We start from the raw sequence: 24,022 nt of genomic DNA, 5'->3' as shown, positions 1-24,022 counted from the left end.
CTTTACATTAGTTTGTCCGTCTACTGCGGCGGCCATAGGTTTAGCTTAAGGCGGTGGCAGCTGTCGCTCGCCGAATGCGGCCGACTAGGCGACTACCGTGTTCTTTACACTTTTGCGGTCGCCGCATGCAGCATGCGGCGAACGACGCAGTGTAATTGCCGCTTTAGTGATTGTACGGGATTTCTATTCTATTTGCTGATATAATATGTATATACAAGACTAGTTCTATCACAAAGCTTTGCTTCCGTGGCATAGATCGTCATCATCATCCCAGCCTATATAGAAGTAGGTACGCCCCACTGCTGGGGCCTCCACTCAGAGGGCTTGGGCCATAGCTCTCTAGTCTAGACCACCACGGCTCTGGAAAAGTAAAAAAAAATCTTCATCACACCTCTAAGTTCAAGTTTGAAGTTAATAGCTCCAGTGTGGTTCCAGTGTTTCAAGCTGTCCATTGCCTGTTTATCACGCTGTTTTTAAATATGTAAGCCGAGTATAGACTTGCAAGAAAAATCGTGCAAGTTGCATTATATTGCGAGGCCGTAAAGCCAACGAGTTTGTAGTGGTCAATCGAGCGCCGCTATGTAAATGTAATGCAACTGGTGCTATTTTTCTTGCAAATCTAAACTCGGCTTAAGATTATAGAGATAAGATTTAGAGAGTATCAGACAGTGTCAGTAGAATAAGGAATAATAGTGAGGGTAAATATTTAAATTAGATTCGGGCAGCAAATGGAATTATTGTGGCGAACTATCAAACCACCTCTATCTTAGCTAACATACAACCAATACAGTATAGCACGCATTCACTGTTACCTAGTAATATCGCTATCACAAGAATCACAACGATTCGTAGTAACTTAAAAGAAAAGCCAAGTTATCACAATAAACTTTAGCCTTGTTATTCCGCAAGCCACATTCAAGATAATGAAAAATAATAAAACAGAAGTAAACCAAACCAAGACAATAAACAACGTTTTTTTTTATTATTTTAGTTTATTTTACAGTTTGCAAGTTCTATTTCAATGTGTTACAAATTTCAAACAACTAGGCTTTTGCTTGAGCTTTTGCTTAATCTTCATACACTTTGTCAATAAGAGACAGGAACGACCAGGTGACGTTCAAAATCTGAAAGAAAAAACAATGCAATTATCGTTTATAATATCAGAAAATTAATATTCTCGGGAACCACTTATCTTTGTAATTACGACTATAATTTAAAATAAATAAATAAGATAATGTTCGTTACATGAGTAAATATTGAAAAAACACGTACAAGACTGCTAAACAAAAAAAAAGAATAGCTTAAACTAAATTAAATTATTTATCGCTTATAAGGTTATTATGTCCCTTATTAAAAAAAGTTTCAACTTCAAAGAAGAAACTTTTGTGAATGGACAGACAAAAATAAAAGTAGGACGCTAATTGTTCAAAGTATTTTTTACCAATTACCATCGTCTTTAGATAACACTCAGATTACCAATGAAATTGTCCATAAATAATGATTTTTGAAAATTAAATACCATGACATTATAAAATTATTGTGTTACGTCATTTTAAATTTGAATTTGATAATACCCATCATCCCTAATATACGTCCCACTGCTGGGCACAGGCCTGATCAGAGTGAAAGGGCTTGGCTTGGACCGTAGTTCCCACGCGGGCCCAGTGTGAATTGGAAACTTCACACACACCATGGAATTGCTTCACAGGTTTGTGCAAGTGTCTTCACGGTGTTTTCCTTCACCGTAAAACTCGTGTTAAATTCCAAATATAATTTCGTACATGAATTTCGAAAAAATCAGAGGTGCGAACCGGGCTTTGAGCCCACCATCCTCTGCTTGAGAGGCCATAGACCAAACCACAAGTCCACCACGACTTCGATACGTAACATAAACGCAGTTGGTTAGAATTCAGATTGTACTTCGTAATTCTAATTTTAGTTTAGTGCAATGAATATTTTAATTGTATCGTTTGAAACAATGAACCACGGTTAACATTTTCCATTTTTCTGTACTCTCACAGAGAAATTAATATGGGTAAGGCCGCGAATTTTGACCAATTTGGACGTTTCAAATTTGGAAGGCTGATAAAAAAAACTGATAACACCTAGAGGTTTAATTTTTTTTATTATATGACACGATATAAACTCTCAAGGTCGCAAATGAGATAATTGATTTAAACCTTTTTAAAAAATAATAAAAATATATTACCGTCCAAAACGTAACGAAAATTGACAATTTTTTTTGACCACGAGTACTTAATACCTTATTATTTTCATGCTATTTAACTTCTCATGATCATGATTTTGTTTAAACGAAATTTTATGATATAACGATAGTCCTACCGATTGCGGAATCATGATAATCAAATAATTTTCATGTTTTATATTTTATTTCTTTTCACGTGCCAAAAAACCACGTTTCGTTACGAATACTTAGGTGACGCTTTTTTAAGCTACCTTTAACGCCAATTTCGGTAGAAATTTGTTTTTGTACACTGGCAACTAATACTCTAATAGGGCAACATCGATGAGATAAATAAATCTCATCAGTTTGTTGACAAACAGCCATCAAAAGTGACGCGGAGGTTTTTTTCGAAAAAACGTCGAAAGTGCTTGTTTGATTTTAAGGGTAAGTAGTGATTATTTTTAACTGGTTGTTTTTTCATACGATAGGGTAATCTTTTCCATGTAAGTGGCATGTGTTATTATGTTCAAAATGTCGTTATTCACCATGATAAACGATTTTTTGTATAAAATACGTTACACTTTCGTTACGATTACGTTACATTTTTACAAAATGCTACGTATTTTGTACATAACGTAACGAAAAAATGTGGTAAAGGGAAGTTCACACAGAAAAATTCTAACTTACACCAGTTTATTATTAGGTTTCCAATGACTGCACGCACAGTAAGTTAGTTAGATGGATATTTGAAGTAAAATAAATTTAATCTGTAGGTGCAGGGATCGGCACAAGAGAATTGTGGCGAGTTCTGTGTTCACGTCCTGCTACATGCATAGCGTATTTAAAGTGAGAGACAAACGGAGAGATTCACTTACCTACCTACTTAGTTCATTTGTTACCTAAACTTAATAATCATAATAATTTATTTCCAAAAACATCTTTTTACATTGTCCACTTAACTAAGATACTACTTCCTAAATTGGTAAAACCTGTGATTTAGGGTTTTGGCCATTTCTTTGAGGTATTTAATAGCTTGTACAGTCGAAGTCACAAGCATGCTCACAACTAGGTGGTAGGACCTTGTGCAAGGTCCGCCCGGATTGCTACCACCATCTTCCTCGCTAATCCTGCCGTGAAGCAGCAGTGCTTGCACTGTTGTGTTTCGGCGTGGTGAGTAAGACAGCCGGTGAAATTACTGGCACGAGGTATCCCATCATAGGCCTCTAGGTTGGCAACGCGTCTGCAATACCCCTGGTGTTGCAGATTTTTATGGGTGGTGGTGATCTCTTACTCATTTGATCGTTTGCCATCCAGTCGAATAAAAAAAAACCACATCCAAATTCGTTATGCTTATAAATGTGCACCTTATTGTCAGTGTTAGAGAGGCATGTAAAGATACACTTTTGGAAAGATGTTCGTCAACTAGAGGGTACTGCTACTTCCACATTCTCATGTTTAGCTCTATAGATCTCATATAGGACAGATTTAAGATCAGTATCGTCAGAAAGTTCTAGTAAAAATAAAAACTTCACTTTATTATATGAGATGTATTTTTTTTCATACATACGTTATCTAATGGGAATTTTACCAGTTTGATCTAGGCTTTATAAAAATTTGCGTTACGTTTTATGGTAACGTCACGTATTTTTTTTATGTTATTTCTATGTCACATTGGTCAAAATTCGCGGCCTTACCCATATACTTACAGGAAAATAAATACGACTAGAGTTTGAAAACTGAAAGACATGGCAAGGAGTTGGAAAATTAGGTTTTATTTTATTTTTTCGAAAAAAAGACAAAAACGAGCAAGCTGGAAACAAAGTTTTGTAACGGTTTGTAGCGGCATTCATTTGATGAATTAAAAATAGCTTTTAAGCGACTTGTGAACGTGAACCCGCAGCTTTAACCAGGTCATCCGTCCATCTTGTTGGTGGACGTCCTATGCTCCGCTTGCCGATCCACGGTCTCCACTCGAGAACTTTCTCCGAAGACTAAGTTTTACTTTTTCGAAATATTTTTAATAGGTATACTTCATCAATTCCAATGCAATGCAATGTTTGTTTTTTGTTGGCAGATATTTTGAGTGTGTCAGTTTCGCCATTTGTTTTTTTGCTTTAATTTTTTTTTTGTAAAATGTATGCAGTGTTGATGATCCCAAAAGAAGGCCAGCGCCGTTCGCACGGGCGGCGTTATGCTGATTTGGGTCCATTTCGTGACTGTGAAACGTATTTTTTTAGTTTTCTCCTATGTTTTTTTTTTTTTTTATTCGACTGGGTGGCTAACGAGCAAGTGGCTCTCCTGTGGTAAGAGATCACCTCCGCCCATAAACATCTGCAATACCAGGGGTATTGTAGATGCGTTGCCAACCTAGAGGCCTAAGATGGGATACTTCAAATGCCAGTAATTTCACCGGCTGTCTTACTCTCCACGCCGAAACACAACAGTGCAAGCACTGCTGCTTCACGGCAGGATAAGCGAGCAAGATGGTGGTAGCAATCCGGGCGAACCTTGCACAAGGTCCTACCACCATATGCTTTGTGTAATCATGCCACGAATTAATCTTTTCTTTCCTTCTTCACTAAATTTATCATTAGCACAACCTTTCCAATTGTCATCAAAACGTCGATTTAAATCAACACGGAGGTGTTTTTATTCAATTAAATTTTCCTTCAGTTTTCAATATGCATTGAAATTTTCAGTTATCAAATGAAACTCCCACAACCCAGAATCACGCAGCATTTACGACGGCAGTGGCCTTTAGCTTTTTATTGTAAAATTTCTTTTTATCCCATGTAGTGCTTAATCAACCAAACGATAGTAAGTTTTTGAATTCTGGGCAGTCGAATTCGGTACTTATACAAAATTTCGATTCGGATCCACTCTGAAGCGGCGACTCTTTTAATGTTTTAATATTAAACTTCACAACATATCATTTGTCTATACTTTTTTACCATTACTGGAAATACGGCAATGCAAACATCAAATCAAAATTTGCTACCTTCTTGCAAAAATACACCAAAACAAATCGCCATACAAGTGCAAACAATATCAAATATTTCCGATGACTACAAAAACAACCGTGGTTATTATACCATGTTTTTGTTGGAGGGGAAATCATGCAATACCTACCATCTGCTGTGATAAGTACTTGCATGCCTCAAACTAACTAATAACGGTCCGGAGAAACAGCCCGGGGTGTCGATATCCGGGTTCTTTAATACCCGGCCACGGTATTTTCTTTTACGTAACTTACTACAAAAGATGCTCTAAAGAAAAATGATATCGATAGTGATTTTGAGTCGGAATGAAACTGATATTTCTACTTTATGCGCTGGATTTAAAAGGTTCTGTCGCGTGCTTTATAAATATGACCTCTTTTATTCTCTGAGTCTGGTTCGAGAATAGTGTTTGTAAGAGGTGTTCTGTTCTCAGATCATACAAGTTCTGTTCTATAAAATATTTGAGGAGACACGGATGCATAGTTACTAGTGTTATGAACCCAAACCGATCATTGTAAAATATTTCTTACGACTTTATCTAAAAACAATTTTCATCACACTTGCTCGTAAACAGTGTCGTAACATGCAGGCTACCTTGGTTGCAACCCCCCAAATAAAACCCTCGACCTTAATGTGCTTGTCATGAAACCCGTGGTCGGTAAATGAGTCATTGCGCGTACCAATTTTCATGTCATGAAGCCCAAGGTCGGTAAATGACTTTGTTACTGCATGGCGTGCTGCTGCTCCGTGCGCGCACTGCACACGCACGCCATGCACATGCTGCGGATTGCCAAGAGCGCAGCCAGCGGTATAGGCAATTTTTGATAAAATATTAGTTTTTCTTTACAAATATACAATTTTACTCGCAAATGTGATGAAAAACATTGTATGTCGCACGGGCGGTACTAGGATTACGAACATCGACTCATTAAAGCCCTCAGTCTTCGACTTCGGGCTTCTAATAGACTCTCGTTCGTAATTGCTTATTTACCGCCCTTAAGACACAATGTACTGTTGCTAATAGCTATCGTGTAGGAACAATTCAATTTTCCGGAATATACATCTTAGGTAACAAACTTTGAATCCGTTGAGACATTTCTACGTGATGTAGTAACAAATACACACGTCTAAATAAGCAAACATCTAAACAAAAATGCAAACTTTCACATTTGTGATAAGTAAAATTATTAGGGTAGCATTATAAAAAATACTTTTTTACCACCTAAAATAATAAACGATCACAAAATCACACCTCTATTTAAATGTGAATTTATTACAAAAACTTTGACATTTCACTACCAACAAGTCGAAAGATTTTGAACATGAAACTACCGTGAGACTCACTCATATTAAATATAATGACCCGGATAACTCACGTCTTAAATCGAGTTTAGCTCGACATGTTTCGGGCTAGTCCGCAGTGCGCGTGTTGCGGCAGCCGCTGAGTCGCGTTGCTCCGAAAACGAAGGGCTACGGACTAGCCCGAAACATGACGAGCTAAACTCGATTTAAGACGTGAGTTATCCGGGTCATTATATTTAATAAGTCGAAAGATAAATATATATTAACAAAAACAGCTTACCTTCGTAAAACTTTGCAATGATATATTTGTGAAGCTTGTTGATCTAATGTAATACGCTTTCTGGGATCTGTTAGTGGAAAAAAACAGGTTATATATTTCTACTTGTGAGATCCTATAATTGGCTTTATTGTTACTATAAAATAAGTTTCCTCTGTAAATTAAAGCTGTTGGTTCTCCGGAAAAAAAATATTGCGCTATATAAAGCATAATACATCATCATCATCATCATCATCATGTCAGCCGAAAGACGTCCACTGCTGGACATAGGCCTCCCCAAGGCTCTCCACTCAGACCGGTCTTGTGCTTTCCGCATCCACCGCGATCCCGCGATCTTAACCAGGTCGTCGCTCCATCTTGTTGGAGGCCTACCGACAGCTCGTCTCCCGGTCCGCGGACGCCATTCGAGAACCTTTTGACCCCATCGGCCATCAGTCCTGCGAGCAATGTGCCCTGCCCATTGCCACTTCATAATACATAAATGCTACATAACTCCTATTGGACAACTCTACTCAAGAGAAACTTTATTCAAAATGAAGTAATAAATATACTAAAAAATATATTGGGATGTTCAAATACACCCATACAAATGAATAATTATTATGGCCCTCGATAAGTCTCGTTACTATATCTCTTAAAGTCAGCACAGTTGTAAATTTCGGACATAAAAATAGTTTTCAACACAAGCATTTTTTCTGACAGTTTTGACTGTACTTCTATCGTCATCCAACCTATACATGTAATCCCAAATTTACGCGCCAGGGGCCAGAGGTCTCCAACCAATTGAACCACCGGAGAATCCGACCAATCCAACGGTTCGTTTTTTTGTAATGTAAGATACCCAATCTCTAATAATTGAATTTTTATGTAATCCAAATACATATACATATAGAACATGACGGTACTAGTGCGGAAACAGCATTACAGAAGGTAATCGACTGTCAGACCTCGCCTCCCTCAGACACACGTCGATCGCAGCTCCTGACGTCAATGAAATTTCCAATCGCCAACAAAAAAGGAAATTACTTTCCTTAAACTTTACATGAGTAGTAATTGGATGTTTTTTGTTTTGGCGGTCCAAATCCGTACAGATAAAGATTTAATAAAATTTGGAATACATGAACTTTCTTTAACTGTCATCGAATGTATATGACACATTGGCCAATTCGATCCAATCGATAATATGGTGCAGTGGACATCCCAAAATCATAGTACATATTAATGTATTTAGTATGTATCTTATTCGGATTGTAAAATATTGCATTACCTTAGCATGATAAATAATATGCACAGTCTGTATTCATGTGACATGAGATGCCAGGGCCCTTCGTAAGCAGCGTTTGCAACATCCAAGCTCTGAAATAAAAACCTTTTATGTAAATAGTCCTTTCATATACGAGCCGTAGACGCAGGTTTTCCAAACATATAAAGCACCAAATTCACAGGGATCTTTTTCTGAACTTTTAAATGTTTAAATCTTCCAAACTTTTATAGAAAGAAAAAGAATTTTACTGTAAGGATTTCAAAATAAGTTTCTGTTAAAACATTCTTTTTAAATACAAGCTTTTTTGCTGACCGTACTTTTTGTTGACTGTACTTACATTGTATGCCAAACCAAACTTTAAGTCAATTGAACCACTGGAAGTGGGTCAAGATGATCTACACGATTTGACTAAACTACAACAAAACACAAGGCAAAGTAAACAAAAGCCTCCAATTCTAATAAAAAGCCGTGGCAGCCTAGTAGAATGGATTAACCATGGCCTCTCAAGTTGAATCATTGTGGATTTGAAAATTAATTTTGAACAATTTTGAGAAGCGTTTACACACACACTACTGTGTAAACAGTGTCAAGATGGAATGCAAGGTTTCGCGTGGCTGTGCAGTGCAGCCTAGTACGGGAGTGGACCACACAACACAACATTTACAATAAAGCAAATGAGGGTGTTCACTGAGGCGAAATATCGCTAGATGGCGTTAGTATCGTGAGGTGCGTTTGATGTTTGACGTTTGCTCGTGATTGGTTAAATAAAGACCTATCAAACGATACCCCACACTACAAGATTGGATGAGAAAAAAAAAACACCCCCACTTTACGTCTATGGGAGGTACTCTAAAATAATTATTTTTGATTTTTTTATTGTACCTTTTTGTCGGCATAGTTTACATATATATTCGTGCAAAATTACAGCTTTCTTGCATTGATAGTCCCTAAGCAAAGCCGCGGATGGACAGACAGACAGGCAGACATGGCGAGACTATAAGGGTTCCGTTCGAAAATCGAGGAAATTCCTCTATGGTTTCTTTTAGCAGATGTTTGGAATGTCAAGATAACTCTGTAGCACAAAGACTTTCTACGTAACTCACCGCATCAGTCAGATCTTGTCCGTATGAGCAGCAGCTGTAAATGCAAATCAATATAAAGGAAGATGCCAGCAGGTTTTTAATACTCTCAGGGCTGCAATGGACCTGAAATACAATTGAAAAAAATACTATTTCAATAAAATCACTTGATCATCTCGGCCTATATATGACCCACTGTTGGGCACAGGCCTCCTTTCAGATTTAGAGGGCTTGGGCTGTAGTTCCCACGCGGGCCCAAAGTTGATTTGGAATTTCAAAATCATTGAATTGCTTCGCAGGTTTGTCAAGGAGTTCACGATGATTTCCTTCATCGTAAAGCTCGTAGTAAATTTCAAATGTAATTTTGGACATGAATTTCGAAAAACTCAGAGGTGTAACGGGGGATTCGGTAAAATCACTTACCTTGTTATATTTATTTTATAGTACACTAGTTGTTGCCCATGATTTCGTCTGCAAAAAAATTATTCATTCGCACACCCGCGGGAACTGTACAATTTTTAGGGATGAAAACTATCCAATGTTTTTTCTACAGGCCTGTATCTTTTTATAAAAGAAACGGTTGGACCCTGGCTTCTTAAGTCACACATACAGTCGTAGTACCGAATCACGTACCAGGGCAGAACCATATCATAACCAATTCCGCTATGCTTTCTTTGGCAAATGTATGTGATGTCAACATGACATTAGTAGCACAAAGGTTCCACCCTGGTACGTGATTCAGTTCCCTTGACTATCAATCATCCCAGCCTATATACGTCCCACTGCTGGGCACAGGCCTCCTCTCAGAACAAGAGGACTTGGGTCATAGTTCCCACGCGGGCCCAGTGCGGATTGGGAACTTCGCACGCACCATTGAATCGCTTCGCAGGTTTGTGCAGGTTTCTTCACGATGTTTTCCTTCACCGCAAAGCTCGTGGTAAATTTCAAATGTAATTCCGCACATGAATTTCGAAAAACTCAGAGGTGCGAGCCGGGGTTCGAACCCACGACCCTCTGCTTGAGAGGCGATAGGTCGAACCACTAGGCCACCACGGCTTCTTACACTTCTTGACTATACATAGTTTATTTAAAATGTGTTCCTACTGTCTTGCCGTCGCTGTTGTATATTGTGACTCGCGTGACGTTGGAACTTAAGTGCAGCGGGAGCTATAATGGATGTGGATAATAATAATATATGACAGTGCAGCACTGCAATATTGCATGCGAAAATGTCAAAATTGTCATTTTATGACTACTCGGTATTTAGTCAGTGAGCAACGGTTATTTAAGTCAGAAAATGAGTTTCCATGCAAGCGAAGCGAAGCGGAGAACTAAGAATCCATTAGTTAAAGTGTCTTTAATTATCTAAGGTTGAAGTCCTCGCTTATAAGGTAACAATCATCATCATCAACCTGTATCAGTCCTTTGCTGGGCATACTTAATGAGCATCTTACCCGAGCCGCAAATCCAAAAAAGCACATGGTCCCAGAAAAAAAGGCGAGGTGGATCAAAAAAATTGCCCCAAACGCCTCACTTAATTCTGCCATTAACCTGAAAAATTAAATTAAGTAATAGCGCCCTAGGTGCATGGGTGCAATTTTGAAAAAAATTGGCGAAGAAAAAATTAAGGTCTGCATCGTAACATAATCTAAAGCGGCAACGTTTTCACCTTTCTTTTCCTAAAACTATTTATACCCGCGCAATACCGAGACGTGTTGCCAGCTATATGTTTTCTAGAAACCTTCCTTTTAAATCACTCCTACTGATGAAAACTACATGAAAATCCGTTGCGTAGTTTAGAAGATCTCAGCCAACATACAATCACAAGGACAGACTGTAGAAAGCAACATTATTTTATACTCGTACCATGTAAAGAAGATATATACAATTAATTTATTAATCAAATATGTATGTAGAATGTGAAAACGAGCAAGTATATCACGGATGGTAAGTAAGCATCATCACATAAGTATACAACTGCGTATCGAATGAATTCCAGATGCGTCGCTAGTCTAGTAGGCTTCTAGGTACCTACGTCGCCTAAACCAATAGGACTAACGTAGAATACCTTCATGTGTGTGTTTTCACCGGTCGTTAAAGCTCTTCATTTTGTAACATTATAAACTCGTCCAATTTCACGGCTTCAAGTAAATATCTGAATTAAACGAATGCAACTAAATTCAACATAATTCTCGTTTCCTTTTTACATCTGCATAATTTTACGGAAGTACTTAAAATTTCTTACTGCAGCAAATTTGCGTGTTTCGGTATTATTCTTTTCAATCTACTTGTGGCCGTCTCTTCGAAAGGTTCGTTTGAGTGCACAATGTTCTTAAGATCGTCTTGTAGTATAACAAATAGTGTTCGAAGATGGTTCATGCTGACATTTACCAATAAAAGGTCAGATGTTATCAGTAATCCTGTGTTGTACACTGTAATATTTGAGAAAGTTCGGGATAAAAAGCTTGTAAAAGTCAAGGAGTCAAGTGGGAATTATGGTTTAAGTGGAGGTCAAATTACGTGAAAATTTCTGGAACTACCGACACAATGAGGTAGGTATAATATACATACAAACTGTCTTTGGCCTCTGGAAAATAAGAAAAGTACATGTTGACTATCTAGAGTATTTTTAACATAATGTACCTACAAAGCGGTGTGTATAATGAAGGATATAACAACAATTGATATAATGCAACAGTTGATATAATTTTCATTTGATATAATGCAATTTATCCTAAAAACCAAACTTATTTCTATTGTTATTAATTCGATTTGATGTACTTTGGGTTAAAGGTTAGGTTAGGTTTATTTCATAAAAAAGTTCAGTGAAACTCCTATCCTTGGAAATTATATCAATAATTTAATCTAATCTACATTTTAGCGCCGTAGGTCTTGATAGGTCTACCAGGATGTCACTACCAGATTATTGTATTGTCACGCAATTTACATAAAAAAAATGCCAAATTTCAAGATAATCTATTTCTAGCGATGTTTTTTTTTTAAATGCAACAGAACTATGGTTTATATCAATCCAATTTATGAAAAGTGTAAATAGATAAGTACGCCATTTACCCAACCATAGACATTTAGTGATGTGAAACCTAGTGCAAAATAATTAATCTGTTCAGTAAATTGATTAATTGAGTAAATCAAAGTATTTTTGTCTATTTTATTATTGTCAATACTTGATTTAATTCCAAAGACTGTTTATTCAATTATAAAAGCAGTAACTATTTTTAAATTTTAACGTAAGTAGGTACATAAAAATCACATATTAAATCGAGCATTAATCTATTTTTAAAATGTCAAATTTTCCACTACATATTAGTAATCTGTGATCTATACGCTAGTATATGCTACTACAGGTTATACCCCTGTTTCATTCAAGAAATAACTTCAGATTTGACGACTATTTTTCAAATGAAAATTAAATATTGAAATCAAGTGAATTTTGGTGGTTTAGTTAAAAGACACAAGTTATAGATGAATCTGTTATTGATTTGATCCACTGGGTGTTTATATACAAGAATTTTGATAAAATCGGTTTGTTTACACTTTATATCAATTGGATTGATATAAACCATACGTTTATTGAGGAGTGTTCATTTTGTTTTTAAGTAAGTACTCGTTTTGGTTAAACATTGACGCTTTAAAGACATTTTTTCACTAAACCAGAAAAATACTGACTCAAGGTTGTAATGCTATTTGGATGTTCAATGCGAGATTAAAATGAACAAATTCCTCATTAAAATGAATCGAGTTCAGAAAGATGGACAATGAATTGTATATTGTTTTATAACTTTCTGTTGTACATAAAACACACAAAAATAACGGATTACATCGAAAAACAGATTAAGCCTACGGACTATTTTGTAACCTTACTTTTTCAATCACAATGATTTTTATCGTTTTAATATTATTGCTGTTGAAGTCTACCCGGGTTTGGATAAACAGTGCAAGTTGTAAGTTAACTCGACGTCCAATTAAACCGCAATTATTTAAAATAGTGTGAAAGTAAAGGTGTAACATGATGGATGAGTAAATATTCCATTAAAGTTTAATTATAATAAATTTAAACTGTAAAATCGATTGCACAATTAACTTTGTTGTCAGATAAAACATGGCTTGAAAATAAATCACTTATTATACTGTAAGGGTACGTTTTCACCAGTGATGCGGTAGTAAGATAATATTTAAAACAATCACAAACAATGAACTTACAAACGCCATAGTCAATCATCGAAGCGACCCAATACAGTAGAAAATTATCTTCGTATTGAAATGGCACTTTCAGTTTATAAATGGTAGTGAAGGCAAAATCTTCTTTGAGAACAAAGTGCCTCACTGCCGTGGCGAAAAATGGCAAGCAGAAATAAAAGTGCATATAGCATGTTAGTATTTTGTAGAACTCTGCAAAATAATAAATATTATAGAAAACTTTTTCATGTAACGTTGCTAGGTCTGGACATCTAACATACATCCCATTGTTCGACTCAGGCTTGTCTCAAAGGGAGGCTTGAGTTGTAGTTCTCATGTAGGCCTGGTGTACTTTGGGCATGATGTACAACATTGATTTTCCTTGCAACGTGTAACGTCCTAGTGTAGTGTCCTTCTCTGTAACGTGTCTGTTGTTTTTATTTTCGTATGCCTTTTTATTATTATTTTTTTCTCCCTTTTTGTACATTGTGTAGTTCTAAATTTACGTTTTATTTGTTGCTTCTGTTTTGTTCATTGTATTTTTTTTATATGGCAGTAAATGTCTTTTTTTTTAGGTTCCATGTCCGATTCCCAACCAAGGCAGATATTTTTGAATGAATAATACACATGTTTGCTCGCGGGACTTCCTTGGATGTTTAATATGTATTTTAAGTATGTGGTTATCCATAATATAGTTAATTAATGTAATATAATATGTTTTTATTTGGGACTAGGTCAATTAGTGTCAAGTGTCCCATAATATTTATTTACTTATTATATTTATTATATTTGGGGTCAATGCCTGGGGCAGAAAATTTGGATGACGTTTTTGTTTTGTAACATAGTTTAGTTTATAAATAGTTTTAGTCTTGGATGTTAGATAGTATTTATTGTTATACATGTATGTAAACGAGAATTTATATAGGGGTATTTTTTAAATTATCACATGAAAGAAAAGTAGCCTAATAGTATTTATTAATCTACGCTCGCTACTTGCGGTCTATTCGTGAAAACGGCCAATGCCATATGGTTGAAACGTCGAAGTAGTTTTAGCAATAATTTTTCGCACTAAAGACTCGGCTGTAACTACTAGTAAAAACCCCAAATTTCACAACAGTTAACCTAAAAATATCGCGGATTTTAAGCTTTTGAACACTATAAAATTCGAGTAACTGTAAGATACTTCGTTATTTCTTCGGGCGGCAACACAGAATGAATCGGAGACAGTGGAGAAGATTTGAAGATTTTTCGATTTGCCGCTTCACACGCGGGTAGCGCGATTGATTGACTCCATGATTCGTCGACGTTACGTTTTCCATTTATATGAAGATCTCAGGACGTCTCGTAGAACGTGGAAATGCGAGGGGCGACCGTCTTTCTTTCACAGACACGCCTACATCGGGTCCTTGTTAATTAGTTATTGTTCCTTTTATGTTTGGGAGGTTTTCTTTTAGTTAGATCGTTAATCGTAAACCGAGCTGTTTCAATGCAAATTATATCTACCTATAGAGCAGTGAAGTGACGTGGAGAGCATTTTCGTTAGGCCACCTGAACAGTTACAGAAGGATGAGTGAAGGAAGTACCTATTCTTTGGGATTTAAGATCTCGAAAAACAAAACAGTCCACCAAAGAAAATATATAATAGATTACTAGGAAATCTTGCGTAACAGAAGGTCGTCGAATTCTGATAATTTTGAAAAGAGTTATTTAAAAAACACGTGAAATTTGAAGTACTACATGAAATTTGATCTTTATCTTTATCTTTTTCGATCTTGAAACTTGTCCTATTAAAATTTGTCAACATTTTCTGGGTTTAGCCTATTTTTTTTTTCACTAAAAATCCCTTTCCGCGTACTGAAAGAACGCTCTGCTTTAGTTTGCATGACTTATCACTTCATACGCAAATTATAAAATAATTATTATATTTGGTTATAAGATTACAAAGAAATATCGACAAATTTTCTTCTATTTCTAACTACAACGATAAAATAAAAATTCAAGCTCTACAAGATTTGCGAGTCTTGGGTTTTGCAGAATAAAATTTAGATCTCTGTGCATTAGGTACATTCCAGCGTTCATTTGTTCGTTCATTGAGCGTAAATATTGAACCTTCATACCTATTAAGATCTTTTAACCACAACATTTAACGCAATAAAGAGTTTGGGTTATTAAGGAATCTCGTTCACTTTAAGGTTTCGTAATTTAACGTAGGTAGTAATGAAACTTGCAGGTGGTAGGACCTTGTGCAAGGTCCGCCCGGACTGCTACCACCGCTTTGCTCGCTAATCCTGCCGTGAAGCAGAGTGCTTGCACTATTGTGTTTCGGCATGGAGAGTAAGACAGCCGGTGAAATTACTGACACTTGAGGTATCCCATCTTAGGCCTCTAGAATACTCTAGATTGAATTAATGAAAAATGATTGAGAAGAATTACTAAGAGTTTTTGAGCGTCACGATTTAAATGGGTCCCGACTGTTGAACTTTAAATTAGCTACTTAACAGAGTTCTAGACCACTAGGCTTATTTTCTTCCTTTTAGTTTTGGCAGCCGGGTTTTTTGATTTTTTTTAATTTAATGTTTTATTTTACATTTTTTTGATATTTAGAATGGGCTAATTATAAGCTTTCATTTTGCATTGCTACAATACAATTTTTTTTCATTCCTCCGCCATATTTTTTTTCGCAGACGCCATATTGAAATATTGTATAGCCTATGCCACTCCGACAGTTATAACGAATCCAATCATACCTCATATGTTAAAATCGGTCCAGCCGTTTAGGCTGCAGCGAGGACCAAAGAAATTGACATACATACCCACATACATACATACGCTCGAAAAACATAACCCTCTTTCTGGCAGTCGGGTAAAAAAAAACTTACGTTTCTACCCAACTGCCTGAAGGAGAATTATTATTTTCAAGCGTATGTTAATTTTTTATGTCCTCTCTGTAGCTTAAATGACTGGACGGTTTTCAACATTATGGGGTATCATTAGATGTGTTAAAACTACTGGAGTTACAAAGGGGATATAGTATTTTATAATTGCATCCGTGAAATTATGGAGGGCGATTGAAAACTATAAATATAACCAAAATTATAAAACATCGAAAAATATGGAAACCCACTATTAAATAAATTTTTCATGCTTAGTTTGTATTTGAAAAATTTTTTCAGGCAGTCGAGTTTTTTTACGTTTTTCTTGCAGCTCTTAAGCTGGGATTTTTTAATCCAGCATAACATGGACAGTTTATTGCTTTGAATAATGTAGCAGCAAATATTATAGTCATCATCATCATCATCATCATCAGCCCGAAGACGTCCACTGCTGGACAAAGGCCCCCCCCTTAGAACGCCACAATGAACGACTACTTGCCACTTGCATCCACCGGTTTCCCGCTACTCTCACGATGTCGTCAGTCCACCTGGTGGGAGGCCTGCCAACGCTTCGTCTTCCGGTTCGTGGTCGCCACTCGAGGACTTTTCTCCCCCAACGGTTATCTGTTCTTCGAGCGATGTGGCCTGCCCATTGCCACTTCAATTTGCATATTTTTCCAGCTATGTCAGTGACTTTAGTTCTTCGACGAATTTCCGTATTCCGCAAATATTATAGTACTTACGTGATATCCACTTATAGATAGATTTTACAGACTGTCGTTTAATTTCCTCCATTTCTAACCGTAGTTTATCGTCAGAAGACCATAAGGCTTCAAGGTTCAAAATTAGTTTCTTTATCAATTTCCTCTTTCCATAAATTTCTACGTACAAGACGGTAACTGAAAGAAATTAATAACTTTTATAATTATAATAAATTAAAGCATTTGTTAGATGGCTTTTAGTTAGTGTAGGTGTAAAGCTCACTTGACTATAAATGTATTATAGGACCATTTTTTTTACATTGAAATTTTGTAAAACACGATGTCTAAACACATACAATTAACTAAAACGGGCTTCCTCTTCCAAAGGTAGACAGGTATATAATTGAATATAAAAAATATGATTTGAGTACAAAAAGAAAATCTACAACTCCAAATTATACGCCCAAATCGAAAATAAATACGTGGAAAACTGTCTATTCTGAATATCGTCAAAAATATAATCTTTTCCAGTGAAAAAGTTGACAAATTTGAACGTCGTAAGAATTTATGGGCATTAAGATTATATTTATGTAGACTCAGTAAAATCGAACTAGAAGCCAATATCTCTCAAAAAATTAGCTTTTGGATACAAATACTAGTTCTAGAATACGGCATTTGACAATTTGTTATTCATGTTATAAATTAAAAGTTCATAATGCCTGTTATCGAATAGAAAAACAATTTTTGAGCTACCTTTACAAACAACAAAGTTATAAAAGTTTCAAATTAGACAGAAAAAGCCATACACAGTCACACGCAAGTAGCGTCTTACTTGATGCATAGAGAAAAGCGTTTCAGAAAGGGATAAGTATATAGATTTTTCAAAAAATCACTTTAAATCCAATTTCCCACCGATTTAAGTTTTCTCTTCACTAAACACTGTCTGTTTATCTATATTTTCATAATAATATATTATAGAAGAAAAAAAGGGTGCGTGAGGGATAGAGCCGTGGTGGCCTTGTGGTTTGACCTATCGTCTCTCAAACAGAGGGTCGTGGGTTCAAACCCCGGCTCGCACCTCTGAGTTTTTCAAAATTCATGTGCGGAATTACATTTGAAATTTACCACGAGCTTTGCGGTGAAGGAAAACATCGTGAGGAAACCTGCACAAACCTGCGAAGCAATTCAATGGTGCGTGTGAAGTTCCCAATCCGCACTGGGCCCGCGTGGGAACTATGGCCCAAGCCCTCTTGTTCTGAGAGGAGGCCTGTGCCCAGCAGTGGGACCTATATAGGCTGGGATGATGATGATGATAATGATGATATTATAGGATATTCAAATACCGTATTAGTATTGCTAATTCTATATTTAATTAAGTTTTAAGAAACTAGTTTAATAGTAAAGAGCACCTTGCCAAAGTACAAGAGTCGCCGATAAATCTCCAGAAAGTTGGACCATATCAGCTCCATTTGCTATTCTCTCAAGCACACCACCTGTATGGCTCCCCACAGCCAGAATATACACCAGCAATTGCAACCAAGACAACTTCCCTAGCCAGGGCATATCATCCAGCACATCAATCAAATTATTCCTAAAATACCTTAACACAATCGTGTAGGTGTCCCGAAACATGGGTTCAGTTGAAAATTCAGACATGACTGCTATTCGTCTGTGACCGCAAGCTTATTTATATGGAAACTCAGCCATTTTATTTATTTATTGACGTGATCACTTTATGAAGGGTTCCGTAGTTATATTGTTTAATCGCAGTCGCATGTTGATTGGGATGGAAGAGAAATTTCTCTCAAAAAAAAGAATAAGACATTGAAAAACTACTACACCTACTACTACTACACTACTATACTATTCGATGTTTTTTTTTTATTCTTTCCATCTTAGGTATTTTTATGTGTATCGAATATGTGTAAATAATTTTCTCTCTCTCTCTCAAAAATAAAGTTGACGCGAAAGTAGTAAAATTAACGATAATAGTTGGTACCATCCACTAATAATTCCAAAACACAACTTTAATCTCTCTAATAACTTTAAACAAGCAATTCTTGTTGGTTGTTTTTAATCAGAATCTCGGACACGGTTCCAATGATTTCGATGAAATTCGGTATGTGGGGGTTTTCGGGGACGACAAATCGATCTAGCTTGGTTTTATCTCTGGGAAAACGCTTATTACAGAGTTTTAGTCCGAGCAAAGCTCGGTCGCCCGGGTACTATTTAAAGAAAATTGGCAAAGTAGGTATTTGTCGGACCAGAGCCACTGAATCGAAAATATAAATCCCTTTTCAGAATCGCAAAATTTCTTTTACGGTTCAGTACCTATTAAAATACAAACTTTAACAGAAAAATAAGTACCACCAGGTTCGGTAATCCGTCTGGACGTGACAAGAACCTCAATGAAGTATATATATTTTTTTAAATCCCTTTTATTTTCCATCCCTTTGGAATTTCACAAAACTCTTCTTAGTGCACTTCTATGACTCTAAAAAATAATATCTGCCAAAAATCCAGTCTTTAGCTCCAGTGGTTCAGGCTGTGCGTTGTCTGTCAGTCAGTCAGTCATATAATTCATTTATATTTAGGTATAAGACTGCACTTTGAGTTTCGTACGTAGAAGTAAGTGCACTTCTAGAAGAGATTTGTCAATGTGTATCACATTTCTAATCTAATATTCATGTTATTTATATAGCAGAAGCATTCGTTTCGCTTTTATATGTAGTCATTAAAATATTGAAGTGCTTCTATACGCAGTTTACCTGACGGAAAATTGTATTTATTTATGGAAACGTGTTTTATTATTCATTTATAATTATTTTCATTTTATATTAGTGAACTGCAAACTTTTAACTGCTGTTCGGCTACCATCCCACTTCGTTTTGTTTTGGTAATGGTCGCAGTTGATTTAGAGACGTGAAATTAATTTAGGTACTTAATTATCAATAAAAGTATTTCAGTTTTTACAAGCTTCTTCTTTCCTCCAGCTGAGCTTGTAACATTACTGCAGAAAGCTAGAAAAAACCATGAAAAGGAAAGGCTTCCTTGTCATAGAAAGCCAGTACACACCGAGCTCGCTCGACGAAAATAAATTTCTTTTCACATACTGAATTAAGACCGCATCCGTGCCCCGAATCACTAGTGCGCCTTTGCCGTGTAAATTAGTTTAATTTGACTCGTACGCAGCTTGCATGTTATTGCGATGATGTTTCTGACTTGCGGTTAAATTTAGTCTTAATTTGGTGAGGATACTTTTATGATGTACATATTTGGCTGTGAATTCTACTTATTAAAAATATGAAAGCTTTTGAGACAGTGCAGGATGGAATTACACTGGCGTGGATGAATTTATATGAAAAAGATATGGCTGTTAATCCTACTAATAATAAAACATTTCTGTGCAGTAATCTGGATCTTAGAATTAATACATACGAGTAAGCTACTTTTTATCCCGATATTTTCATATAATGTAGGTACCTACAGTCGAACATACCTACTGATTCATGTATCAGTGTAGAACCTTTTAATAATCGATTTCATTATACAAGATGCGTTCTGTAACAGGAGCAAAAAATTAAACCACAGCTTCCACTCTTCATCTTGAGCTAATTTAGTTCTACAACTGTTGAAAATAACTTTTATGATAATTTTTATTACAGTTTAAAGTTTAATTGGACAAGCAATGTATTGCAATATCCGTCATTTTGTTACGTGACAGGGGATGCTTTTTAGTTTGTTTGGAATAATTTAGTTGGTTTAATTTGTTTGGAATAAACATAATGATAAAATTACTTAATTTTTGAAAAATGCAGAACTAAAGTAGTTTCATTTGAGTAGCAAAACCTGTGTTTAATTTTTTTGCTCGTATTACTGGGCCCACCCGGTAATTTCCTTGTCAAAATTATGGGATGTCAACATGATATTAGTAGCACAAAGGTTCCACTCTGGTACGTATGATTCAGTTTGTTCCATTGTACGTATAAAAAAATCACAAAACCTCAACCACAAATTTATAGAGACATGATATTTTTCACACGTGCTCTTTATACAACTTTAGCAAAATATGTTGTTTTTTTTTCAATTTTACTGCTGGTCCACGCGAGCAAATCTGAAGATTATGTATAATTATGGTGATACTTCACTGATCGGACGGAGATGAAATTGTTATTTAAAAAGATTTTTCTTGGCATGTACCCAATTTCCAACGCTTTCTCATCATAGGTAGTCGGGCCGAAGGATCTCTAAAATTCGTTAGTGTGAAGTAGTGCACATATAAAACCTAATGATACAGTGACTTACTGATAAAGCTAGTAATTTTTATATTTCTCATAGAGTTATTTTTTCAATTCTAAATTACGGGGTTAAATTTCTTGTATCTTTTGATTTTGAGCCCCGTTAAAAAAGTTGGCGAAATGAAAAATGAAAATAATTTATATTTCAATTCAGTCCATAATGCATAACTGCGGCATTTTCTAAACTGTAATTTTGTCTGGAAGCTTGCACAACACCATTTCTATTTCTCATGCAAATAACGGACAATTCCGATTTATAATTTAAAGTTGAGTAAAATACTGATTTCAGTTGACACAAAGCAATAACTTATTCAATAGGTATAAAAAAATATTTCTACCGAACATATTGACGGCATAGTGGCTCCGTCAAAATAAATCCAGAAAAATATTGCAGAGAACGGATAAATTAACAAAAACATTTTGCCCAAGTAGAAACGGAGAAACTTCGCTCGCGCTTCGAGCTCGCTTAGTCAAGCACATTCAAATTAAAAATTACATTTCTTGTATAATAATTATTGTCACAGCTACAAAATTACACTAAGGCCCTGTTCACATTATTCCAGTAAATTCGTTCCAGTAGCATGACACTGTGGTGCTCGATCGATCTTGTGTAACTTGTTATGATTGTGACCCCGCAATGTATCACTACTGGAAAGATTTTACTGGGGTCTAACCTATTTGCCTCTGTTCTGTTAGACATATTTGATGCCGCATGTAGACTGTAATTACCTTTCGTTAGCTCCCGATATTTTGAGAGAATTACATAATGATACATTATAATCAAACGTTATAAACTGTCGTCATTATGTTCTGTGTTTCGATTAACAAACCAAAACTCCACACAAAGATAGCGGGCGAAGTCTACGTAAAATTACCTTTACAATTTGTCTGGAAGGCGTAAAAAGGATTTTTAAGCGCTACGGCTGAAAATATAACCACCTTAAACCAGTCAGAGGATAACCTTCTAAACGTTAACTTAAGTGTGGGATAAAGGCACCGGTATCCCGAATTGGGGGTGATCCATGGATAAAGGTATTACGTACTGCAACGTGTTTAGAATTCCGTAACTCAAAAGATAAAGATACAAGTTTATTTTTACTGAGGTACTTTTTAAAGTGAAAACATTTGTTCTGTGAGTAGATTGCATAGGGCCTTTTTATTTCAGGTGGAACATATTTAGAAAAAAATATTTTTTCTGAGTCTAGCTACGTAAATTGAAAATACAAACTGAAATATAGATGCACAGAAAAACCAGAAAAATAAGACCATCACTGGAAATCGAACCCAGGTCCTCGGTAATCCGTACCGCGTGCTATACCGCTACACCACTGATGGTCAACGGTACCGACACGAATTTAACCTATGCACCTCATATCTCAGCTTGTTTGTTTCTTATTTAGCCACTTAAGCAGCGACGCTAGCGACATCTATGCCGTAGCCCTCATCGAGAAACTTGGTTTTTCTGTGCATCTATATTTCAGTTTGTATTTTCAATTTAGGTTTTACGGGATGACCGTAAAAGTAAAAATTTGGAATTGAAATAAAAAATACAAAAAGATTCCAAAAAACCAATCTAGCTACGTAAATAGAAATGATCATTTTTTCTTACGGCACCAAAGTCAATTTTATCATGGAACCATTTTTGACGACGCTCAGGATGCATTACCTACATACCTTGTTGATATATTTAGAATTGTAATATGCACAAAAAATAACAAACATATTAGTAGTATACAAAAGCAAAGGAAGGAAAACTAACTTATTATAAGCTTTACAATTTATATTTAAAATATCACCCGGATCGCTACTATTGGGAGGGGGGTACCTATTTACATGGCTGGCGGCGTTTCTGCTTGCACGTATACTTAATTTCGAGTTGGTGATTTGTACTCAAGGAAAGTAAAACCTATTAAATAAAATTAAACGAAAACTTAAAATTTCGTTATTCAGTTCATAAATTCATCTAAAAATGTCAATCAGTACGGCTGGAACCATTCGGCTCGGACAAAATGGACATCTACCTAAAATGCAGAAAGGGTGAAAGGAAATTGAAAATGGCGCCGCGGAATATAACTCCATTACTAAGGAAATGAGCTACGTGAGTACGTGCTGAAGCCATTTTCGACCTGTATTTTTACCTCGGAAACCTTATTTAGTCTAAAGGTTAATTAGAAATGGTTTGTATGAGGCTCTGGTTTGAAGGGAAATTAAACTAGTGGATGTTTGAGTTTTCACAAATTTTAACTTAACTACCGCCCGCGACGCTCCAATAACTCTACTTACCTGTACTTCGTTTTTTTAGGATTAGAAAGAAGGTAAGCGATCTTGACGTGTCTTTTCATCGAAAAACACTTTTGAAAAATAAGTCACAGCAAATATGTAACAATTAGCAAAGACATAATATGATCATGCTTTTGGTATCATAAGTAATAGTTACTGTTTTTTTTAAACAATTTTCAATATAAAGTCTCGTCAAGATTGTTAACATGATATTTCATCCCAGCCTATATACGTCCCACTGCTGGGCACAGGCCTCCTCTCAGAACTAGAGGGCTTGGGCCATAGTTCCCACGCGGGCCCAGTGCGGATTGGAACTTCGCACGCACCATTGAATCGCTTCGCAGATTTGTGCAGGTTTCCTCACGATGTTTTCCTTCACCGCAAAGCTCGTGGTAAATTTCAAATGTAATTCCGCACATAAATTTCGAAAAACTCAGAGGTGCGAGCCGGGTTCGAACCCACGACCCTCTGCTTGAGAGGCGATAGGTCAAACCACTAGGCCACCACGGCTCTATCCCTCACGCACCCTTTTTTTCTCCTATAATATATTATTATGAAAATATAGAT

The 24,022-nt window shown here is 36.1% G+C and overlaps 1 protein-coding gene across 2 annotated transcripts; it reads right to left on the bottom strand.

Annotated features, from left to right (window-relative positions):
- Positions 1–1,012: 1,012 nt before the first annotated feature.
- Positions 1,013–18,534, bottom strand: LOC141431560 (putative odorant receptor 92a). 2 transcript variants are annotated; one of them, XM_074092733.1, is made up of 9 exons: positions 18,287–18,534; positions 16,920–17,075; positions 13,328–13,516; positions 11,352–11,538; positions 10,561–10,657; positions 9,131–9,232; positions 8,031–8,119; positions 6,767–6,833; positions 1,013–1,124 (listed from the first exon to the last, which is right to left on the bottom strand). In XM_074092733.1, the coding sequence occupies exons 1-9, from the start codon at positions 18,531–18,533 to the stop codon at positions 1,068–1,070; spliced, it is 1,191 nt and encodes a 396-aa protein (XP_073948834.1). In that variant the 5' UTR covers position 18,534; the 3' UTR covers positions 1,013–1,067. The 2 variants fall into 2 exon arrangements, with proteins under 2 accessions (XP_073948834.1, XP_073948835.1); XM_074092734.1 differs by lacking the exon at positions 13,328–13,516.
- Positions 18,535–24,022: the final 5,488 nt, after the last annotated feature.

Source organism: Choristoneura fumiferana, chromosome 10, assembly GCF_025370935.1.
Source record: "Choristoneura fumiferana chromosome 10, NRCan_CFum_1, whole genome shotgun sequence".
NCBI classification, from domain to species: Eukaryota; Metazoa; Arthropoda; class Insecta; order Lepidoptera; family Tortricidae; genus Choristoneura; species Choristoneura fumiferana.
Note: the sequence above shows the minus strand (reverse complement) of the source record. Positions and strands in the feature narration are given on the sequence as shown.

What these genes read in the sequence shown, in the direction of transcription:
- LOC141431560 (XM_074092733.1), bottom strand. Translation starts at nt 18,533, where the DNA reads ATGTCTGAATTTTCAACTGAACCCATGTTTCGGGACACCTACACGATT. An exon ending in TATCTATAAGTGGATATCAC is followed by an intron (nt 13,517 to 16,919) that starts GTAAGTACTATA and finishes ATTATTTTGCAG; the next exon opens with AGTTCTACAAAATACTAACA. An exon ending in GACAAGATCTGACTGATGCG is followed by an intron (nt 8,120 to 9,130) that starts GTGAGTTACGTA and finishes TTTTTATTTCAG; the next exon opens with AGCTTGGATGTTGCAAACGC.